General features: G+C 45.5%; 1 protein-coding gene across 5 annotated transcripts in view; it reads right to left on the bottom strand.

Moving 5' to 3' along the window:
* Window positions 1-1,257: 1,257 nt before the first annotated feature.
* Window positions 1,258-9,729, bottom strand: part of LOC109460175 (N-heparan sulfate sulfotransferase 4) — a 281,773-nt gene continuing 273,301 nt past the window's right edge. For all 5 annotated transcript variants that reach the window (XM_074338571.2, XM_074338573.2, XM_074338572.2 and 2 more), the window contains one exon: window positions 1,258-8,783. In XM_074338571.2, the coding sequence (XP_074194672.2) occupies window positions 8,664-8,783 (120 nt within the window). In that variant the 3' untranslated portion in view covers window positions 1,258-8,663. The remainder of the gene's footprint in view (window positions 8,784-9,729) is intronic.

Here is a 9,729-nt window from a genome sequence, read left to right as displayed (position 1 = left end):
GTGTTTGTAGTGAGACGATGTAATTGTCTCCCAGGGCTTTGCAGGTATTGCTGGGATTGCTCTACCTGGTCCCTCCGGGAGCGGCCCTAGACACTCACGCACACCGCAAAGCTTCCAGATGACTCTGTTTTAGTCACACCTACGTTTTGAAGACTCTAGGTTTGTTCCCTAATCACTAAGCCTCGATAAAGGGTCCTGCTTATAACTCAGTGAGACATTTAACAAATCCGAACTACATCACACGGAAAACTGTAAATAACTAAATGAGCCTCCCTTCGGAGGTTCACATTAGACTCAAAGTCTTCCCATGGATATAAAGAAACGAACCCATACAGACCTAAATTACTCACATTGAATATGTTTTATTAATTTAAAAGACTATGTTAAACCTTTTAGAAGTTCTTAATGATACAATAAAATGATATACGGCTCTATACGAGGAAGATATAAAATCATGTTTATATACTTGACAAGATGATATTAAAATTGTGTTGGGGAATAAACAAGCCTGAAGAGACTTAGCACTTTTGCAAATAAAGAATGATTCTAGTAATATAAACTAAAAGCTATAGTGATCAACAAAGTTTGATATTGGCATAGTAATATTTCAACAGAAGTGAACAGACAGCCTTGGTTACATAACCTAATTTCAAAAAAGTGGCACTAGGAACCTGCAGGGGGTACGGAGAGAAGTTTAGATATTGGCATCACCTGACGTGTGGGCACTGTTTTATTGTGGGCCCAGGAGGCATCCCCGTTCCTCCAGCAGAGACACGTGGTGAGAAGCATGTCAGCATCCCATGCCGCCTCTTCCTGAAGCAACGCCATTCTTATCCATAGAGTATAATGCACCCGCAGCAATTTTAATGACAGGAATGGAAATGAAGTTCTTCCATGAAATTGCTATTTGCTGCAATCACATCAGTTGCAGAATAATGGGAATACGCATAAATGTATCCTCAATTAAAAAAGTGTTTCTAGCCACATGTAGACCAGCCAGTAATATTTAACACACGGACAAAACGAAATCTTTTTATTATGTGCTTGGGTGTCATGAACAATAACATTTGGTTACATATTTCAGCTTTGTACATAGTACGAAAAACAATACTTTGCACAACATGACCGATATAACGTGTTAAAGTTTGCCTGTTACTTTCTGTCCCCATATTTCTTGCTCATTTGTGGAGCTCTACAATCATCAATTCAATAAAAAATACTTTGCCAATTAGCAAACTAATTTTACTTTTTTAAAAAAAAGATTTAAGCATATTAAAAAGGAAAACAGTGAATCTTTAGCAACTTTTCATTTGTATTTTCCACTTCTTTCATTTACATTCAAAATCCTTTTAAATTAAATTACCAGTTGCTAAATTATGACTTGCTAAATTATGCATGGGAAGTAAGTATCACCTATCCCAACTGAAATGAATGTCATTTGCTTAATCAGGTAAATGCTATGTTTGAATTTTTTTTTCTATTTTTGTTTTACCAATGACTTCTACAATTTGAGTGACTTTTCCTTCCTTCTCTAGCTCTGACTCGCAGACACATGCATCTGAGGTCGAGCTTTGGGAAAATCAGTGCCCGAGTGTCCGATGGAAGTCAGGGCCACGCTTCCAGCTCTCTCTGATTTCCTCCTGGCAAGATAAACAACAACAACAACAACAACAGCAAGCCCCTTCTAGAATTTAGCACCTGGAGAAGTGAAGTGTCTTCTTTCACCGCCCTCTTTCCTCTTTCACAGCCCTCTGCCTTGGACTCTGAGACGGGCGTCACCCCGACGTCCTGGGTGCTGCACTCCGCAGCCTCCCTGGGGCTCGGACCCTCTGCCCCGGCCTGGCCAGGCTTCCCTGCCCAGGGAGGAGCTCATTACTGTGGCCTGGCCATCATCAGGCTTCCTGAGACCAGTTCCTAAACGCCGTCTTTCCACGCCCCACACAACCATCGTTTTCCAGGGCATTCTTGTTGACGCCGATATGGCGTCTCTGGTTTGGCTTCTCTGTGACTTGGGGGGAATAGATCTGAGCAGTGTCTGCCTTTAAGGAGTGTACAGGAGGCTGGGGAACGAAGCCGTGAGGCCCTCTCCGGCCCGGGGCCAGGTCTGCACTAAGGCCACAGGACCTGCTGCTGTAACTTGGGACTTTGCAATGGACCAATTTACTTGCTTTTCTGGAGGGTCTCATTCATTAGGCCCTGGCTATTAAACTTTTACAGGAGAAGCTGAATCGTAAAGTCAGCCAGAAAGAAAGGACTTGGTAATGAGTGATGTGTTGTAACGTGAAGGATAAAATGCTACAGACAAGATAAAGGTATTTACTCACTGCATTCGGAAGTGACACAGCTTGAAAAAAACACCGGTCGTGCAGACCCAGTGATGGTAAATTTCAGTGTTGTGGACTCAGTGAGGGCTTGGTGCAGTCGCGCGCTCGCTGTGTTGGAGACTGAGCACTGTTTCTGTGTTGTTCTAACGTGCAGGTGTACACACACACGTGCATTCATAAACAGCTGTGCATGTGGTTTCTGTATACATACATACGTACTATGTATAGCATATGTGTGTGTAATACACAGACTAGGAGCACATTTTCCTCTGTCCATGGGTGACAAGTGCTGAAGGACAGTCCAGAAGGGAGAGTGATGGAGATTAATGGGGTGGGGCCTGCTTGGTGCATTCAGGGGCAGGTGAGGGCAGGTGTGCGCTGAGCTGGCTGAGCTGGGGGCGGCAAGCTGGTCAAAGAATGGCTCCAGCTGACCTGGAAGCCGGGACATAGAGGCTCCAATCTGTAAGGAGGAGACACTCTCGGTCCCCTTTGGAAATGACAGTGGGGCTGGAACTAGGGTCCAAGCTTGGATGTGATGGACGTTCCTGGAGTCTGAACACTGGTGAAGGGAAAGCCGACAGGATGTGTTCATAGATAAAGGTCTGTGTGCAGAGAGAATGGGTCCTGCATGACCCTGCTGTCTTCGGGCTGAACAGATGAGCTGACCTTTCTGTAAACGGGTAACTTCCTCTTAGAAAGGAGAAATTGTCCACTTGGCTACACGTTCCTCCCACATCGCTCACCCACGTGTGAGATTCACTTGGGACGCCCTGTGTCCTGGGTGCGATCAGCTGAACACGGAATTGCGCAAAGCAGTGAGCTCTCCCATCCAGGACTGCCGTTCGCTCTTACACGTGGCGTGCTGTTCTCATGAGCACTGAGCAGCTCCGGCGTCTGTGGGCAGAACATCACGGAACCTTCCCGGGTTTGCTTGCTGTCCCTCAAGCCTGGGGAACTGGGAAGGATTTTAAGGAAAAGAACGGCACGGTCCTGTTCAGCTACAGAGACCACCCGTCAGGTGAGGGGTGTGGCACGTGGCTCTGAGGGCAGGGTACTCCGGTTCAGCGGCTGCGACAATCCCACAGGCAGGCGGGGAGGGCTGTGGGTGAGGCCGGGACATGGGTAAGATGCAGCCTCTTGTGCAGCTGTGACATCTTGTGAAATCAGGAGCATCTCCAATGGCCTGGCCTCCAGTTCCCCTCCCACGCGGCTCCTGTGGGAAAAGCCCCCCAGCCAACTGCCGTCCCTGTCACGTGGACAACGGGAAGCCCCTGCTTCTCCCTGAGCAGTGGGTTCCAGTTCCCACAAGCTGGTCACATGTCACATGTTCAGTGGCAGCCAGGGCACCTCCCATCCTGGTGCCGCTTATCACCCCCCCTCCCCCCACCGCTCAGTGCGACCGGGTGGCCTGGCCTGGTAAGCAGGGTCCTCGGCCCCCTGACAAATGAGCTGTGGCTGCTCTCACCTGTCCAGGGCCGGGTGCTGTGTGTCTGGCTGCCCCTCGGCACCTTAGGGCAGGACTCCCTCTGTCCCCACAGGGACAGTCGGGGCAGGTCATAGACAAGCGGACGAGGAGAGCAGAGGCCGAGCTGCTCAAATCACGCTGCGCAGTGAGGGTGACGCAGCCTCGCTCAGAGGGGTCAGCACGAGCAGGAACATGAGGTCCCATTCATGCTTCTGCTGTGACTGCACGTTAACACAGTAGTTTGGATATACTGTATTACGTATAATACTACAATTAATTCTACCTTCTACAGTTTTCGGAAGTGGCTACTAGAAAACGTAAAACCGCATTTGTGACTTACGTTTTCTTTCTATCAAACAACTGTGTTTAGGGAAAGACATTCAGGATAAGACTCAGGGGAACTCAGACAGCGGAAGGGAAAGGTCCCAGCCACTAACAGCTGCTTCTGGCTGGGATAGTTTTTAGAAAGAAAAGGGGCGATGGAAAGTTGAAGAGCTCCGTGTGGGATGTGCTCAGTGCAGGTGTGACGCAGGCGTCAGACGGGGCTGACGGGGGCGCGTGGGAGGTGTGGGGCGCAGCAGCTGGGGGTGGCATTGGCGTCACGGTCCCCACGGCCTAAGCACTGAATACAATTTTTAGAGCTGGAAGGTAGAGCGAGCGGAGGAGAAGGTTGTGACGTATATTACAGCTGGGCAAACAGTTAAGTGAATCGGTATTGCCCAGCACATTTCAGTACATGAGGCACACTTCTACTGAGTACCTACTGTGCGCCAGGTATTACATAAGGCTTTAGAAGTATGGGAAACAGTAAGAATTTCTGAATGGAAATTATTTACATAACAGTGTTATTTCAGGCCTGAAATGCAGTGCATTTGCAATAATAAATGCAAGAGAAATAATGTTTGATATTAATAAAACAGAAAAAAAAATTGAGATATAATAAAATGGTTCATTTGTGGAAAGGAGTTCTTAGTAGAAGCGGATGATGTTAGAGATACAGATGTATAGAATTCAGAGAAATTCTCCCGTAGTTTTTGAGTATCTAGAATCTTTAAGCAGTAATCCGTTATTATGTATTTGCATTCATTACCTGTTCTGGTTTCCCTTCGGTTTGAAGAAGTTGTACCTGTAGGTCTGACAGTCCTGACAGAGTATCAGTGAGGTTGCAAAGGTGGAGAGAGAGAAGGTGCATGGGAGACAGTGTACTGAATAGCCGAGGAGGAAAGGGACCTGGGGAGATGGACGAGTGGACCGAGAGGGACACACCTCGCTCTGAGTGCTGACAGAACAAGGGCAGGGGGCGCACGAAATGGCATTCGGATGGTGGTGAGGAACACAGTTTCCCATCTTGACCAAATCCAATTAACTGTATGTTCAAGATACGTAGGTTTTATTATTAAAGGGAGTAGAGAAACAGTCTTGTTTGAAGGAAGAAGAGGCAGTGGTCTGACTGTCATACACTTGCTGTGACACGCGTGGTCCAGTGTAAGTGCGGCAGGCGTGTGCGAAGTTCTTCACTCTGTTCTCACCGTATGCTTACGAGCAGCCAGGGGGTCCTACTTTGTGGTCTGCACTTACAGCAAGGACACTGGCTCAGCCTGGCCACACCTCTGGGGGAGGCAGAAGAGGGTGAGGTGGGACCCTCGAGGCCCCCCGTGATGTCCTGGGCACACTCGCTATGTGTTTGGGGTGCAGGGAACAAAGACAAAGGGAGGACATAGTTCACGCACCAATTATAGCCTCAGGCTCGGGAGGACAAGCCACATGAGTGCAGCAGCCATGCCAGTAGGAGCGTTTATTCTGAAGACATGAGGACGAGTGACGCTGTGCACGTGCCCCAGCCTCACGCGTGAGCTCGTGAGCCCAGCTCTCTCCTGCTTTGCCCCCCGCTGCCCACACAGAAGATGCTCCTCTGGAATTACACATACTGACTGTACACTCGTGCCTGGGGCTGAGACAAACTGCAACGTGCCGCCCACCTCACTCCTTCCTTTCCGAAACCATCGGCCAGCACCGTTTCTGAGGCTCCTCCACTGAGCAAATGGCCAGCCTGTTATCTAACCACCGACATCGGCCTTGGAGACCATTCCACTACACACTGTGTCATTAAGTAGTCAGCAGTCATGGTGAACAGGTCACTCTATACCCTGGTGAAGTCGTGAGACAGAAGAACGGAAGCAACATGAGGGAGACCTGAGTGGGCTGGCTGAAACTGAGGAAAATCAACTCTTACTGGATGGAGAGCTATTTTTTTTTTAAAGAAAACATACAATGATAGAAGGCATATACGTTTTTTTCACTAGCATCCTTTCTTGTTGCGGATTTCCATCTTTTTGGGCCACTGCTAAATACAAACAAACTCTGGTTTTGAGGAGATTTGTAATATAGCTTTTAGGGACCGATATTTGAAAAGCGTATGTTATATTTTGATGCAGGCTTGTAATCAAATATTCCCCCTGCCTGTATTAATGTGAAGTAACCAATGACTACACTTACTCGTGAGTTAGACAATTGGAACAGAGACGGGAAGGAAAGAGGAGAAGACGGGCTTGCTTAAGGTTTTTGTAAGTTCCTTAAAATTTAAAAAAGTACGTCACTGAAGACCATGAGAGAGAATTTATTTAAAATTTTAAAGAATTACATATATTAAATCTTAAGTCAATCATTCTGAATTAGCCAATGGGTAAAAATTGGGAAAATCAAGATATTCTGAAAACTGAATATTCTCTTGATTTATCATAATTTTCTCATAGCCCAGAGTCCCTCTAAGTAGTTTTACTGCAGGATGAAGATGAATGATATAATTAAATTCATTCTGTTGTCTCCTTTATCAATCTTAGTAAGAAAGATGTACACACTGATTAAAATGAACTGGAGGGAAGAGACTGGTTGAATTTGGGGCAATTTTGGCCTCAGATATTTGTAGGTACGTGAATGATACTATGAACACTAATTAGAAAAAAATGGGAAAGTACAACAAATGAGTTACATTTAAAAAATCTGGTGATGAGTTGGACCATGAGTTATGTGAATATTAATATGAAAAATCTCTCCCCTCTCTTCTATAAATATCTCTGTTATCCCACTTGGGAAAGAAAAGTAATTTCTAGTTCAGGAAGGAGAAAAGTTAGACTATAAACTGGAGAAAATTCGTGTACACAGACATTCAATGTTAGAGCTCTAAATACACAATTATTGTGGTTTTCGTGGGCTTAATGGAATGCTATCACCTAAGTAACAATAAAGTTGAGAATCCGAGTCTCCAGTTAACAAGGAACAAGAAAAGGATGAGTTTGGGAGGTCTGTTAACTCATGGCCAAGATAAATCTTACATTTTCTGAAAAATATCAAGAGCCTCTAGTTGGAAAACAATAGGAAAATGACCAAAACTCTTAATAAGTATAAATCCAAAGGTGAATTCTGAAATAAAATAGGTAGAAATTCTTGATTCTCTTTTAGGTTTGATTTGCTTGCTTAAAACAAGAACAAAAACTAACAAATAAACAAAAATAAAGATCTTTAGTTTCCTGTGAAGACACTGAATTATGCTAAGCACAATTTCTTAAATTATAGGAAAAAGTCACATTATTTAGAGCCTATAGAAGAAGTTCTCTGGAGGGAGGATGGATTGAGAGGTGGTGTTAGCAAACCAGTTAGACTTTCTGTTCTGTTGACATTTTACCTTTATGTACCACTGAGAAGACGCACAGAGCTTTAATACATCTTCACTGACCAAACAGGACAGAAATCCAGCCAGCAGGATAACAGCCTCCAGACTCGGGCAGTAGCTATAACCCTAAGACAGAGAGAGTATCCCTTCTTCTCTAGAAATTGGTATTTGGGTGGCATGGCTGGGAGACAGGCATAGCTTAGAGAATTGGTGAAGTTGAAAGAGGTAAGTGTTGGATTATATATTTTAAGCAGGAATTACAGACATAACCTTGTGCAGTAGCACGTGCACTGGCGCACACAGAAGCCCGCGCTCTGACTGCCACCTGCCACCCAGAAGGCACAGGTCCCTCGTTCCACCTGTAAACATACATTGGTGCTTCCAATCCATAGTTTACCAGTAAAGTTTTTCTCTTCTGTGGACAGTGACAAAATATATCAATACTACATCACTGTCAGGTGAAAATATGTAGATTAATAGAATGACAAGATCTGGATCCATGTAAAGACAGCCTTACACATATGAGCTACGATTACGCAGGGTACACAAAAGTCTCTGGCAAGTTTTGCTGGAACCATAATGCAGAATTCTCTCAGGATGGCACGCCCTGCCAGGTAAAATATCAGTGAATAGGGGACCTTTCAGAGGGTCCCCTCCTACAGAGGAGAACAGACGGAAACATGGGAAGTCACAGCGTTACCTCAGCAAGTCCAGGAGATTCACGAAGAAGAGTAATAGGAAAATGTGGGCATGTAATCAGTACTATCTGCTCAGAACAGGACTGGGATTGCAGAAACTCTTTTCAAAACAAAAGCAAAGGGAAAGTGGAAGCCCTTAATTCGGATGCGGGGTCACTGCCGGTATCTCAGTCCCTGTCTTTCCTCCAGCTCCTGTCACTCGCATACAGTTGGGGTTCCCAGTCACACATTGGGTTTCGGAAACCTTATGGCTCACAGAGGGACTGGGCTGTTCAGATCCCCACCCTGGACACCAGACGATGCCACAGAACCCCACAGTATTTCCCCAAAGCACACACAGGACTGATGCTAGTCATTGCAATGTGTGCATATGTAAGTTTTCCTTTTATGAAGAAGGCAGGAGGAAATTATGTGCAGTCCCATGCTGACAATCCCCCGTGTGTTCGGGATGGACGTGGTGGGTCAGCTTTCCTGCCTGTGGTCAGCAGGAGTGTCGCAGCCCAGCGCTACCTCACTTTCTGCAGCTCGTGCCTCAGCCAGGCCGGCAAGGGCTGCCCCAGCCTGTGCAGCAGCTTGGAGAGCTCCACGTTGTGCTGTCGGTAGTAGGTAGACAGGAAAGCTCGGGCCTGGAAAGCAAAGGCAGAAAGAAGACTGAAATGAGTCAATGGTCCACTCAGCGAGGGTGTGTGAACTATTAGGAGAAATTAAGAAACTTACAATGCAGGTGCCTATGAAATGTGTATTTCTTTATAAGTCTCCTCGAATTTCACTTGTATTTACATTTTGAAAAGATTTGGCAGAAGTGAGGCTTAAAATTAGAGCAGGTCCCGGTACGTCAGACGTGGCTCCCACCCCACTGGGGTCCTTAGTTACTGGGGGAGTGGGAAAGATCATGGAGTGACAAAAAGCCAGCGAGACAGGCCTAGGACTAAAGCGGAATGAGGAAAAGAACCGATGTGCTGCCAAACCTACAGCCTCAGCTAGAAAACACAGACTATCCTTTACATGTGGTCACTTCCTGTAAAATCTGGCCATTGCCTAAGACCTAAGAGTGAACCATAAAAGCTGAAATTCACAATTAAAGAAATAACTTGCAACATGACAACAACATTTTCTATATTTATCAGGACCAAAATAGGTCTGAAAAAAAATCACCAAGAGCTTTCTACTTCAAAAATATTATAAAGTCTTATTATAAAGATTGCTATAACGATCTTTTCTTGAGATTGTTATATTCTAGGAAAGCTGGAGTGACAGGCTCTTCTTATTAGATGAATGATTAAAACAAAGATATATCACCATTTATGTTTTTCTTTTATTTCTAGAAAACCGGACGTTTACAGTTGGCTTTTCCCTCTGGGCATCACTTACTTCATATTACAACCCCACTGCCACAGCTCTGTGCCCTTGATAGGTCAGTGGTGAACATTTTCCCAAGTTCAGGGGGCAGTGGCCCACCGTTGTTTCCACCTGGTCAAAGTTACACCGTCTCTGAAGCCCTTCCCAATATTTTAGCACAAATGGTCTCTTTCTTCCTAAAACTCCTTAGCAACTTTTTGCAGACCGTGGAAA

Source organism: Rhinolophus sinicus, chromosome 15, assembly GCF_057876585.1.
Source record: "Rhinolophus sinicus isolate RSI-liver-muscle chromosome 15, RSI-T2T, whole genome shotgun sequence".
NCBI classification, from domain to species: Eukaryota; Metazoa; Chordata; class Mammalia; order Chiroptera; family Rhinolophidae; genus Rhinolophus; species Rhinolophus sinicus.
The sequence above is the reverse complement of the archived record's forward strand: the minus strand, read 5'-3'. Positions and strand labels throughout refer to the sequence as shown.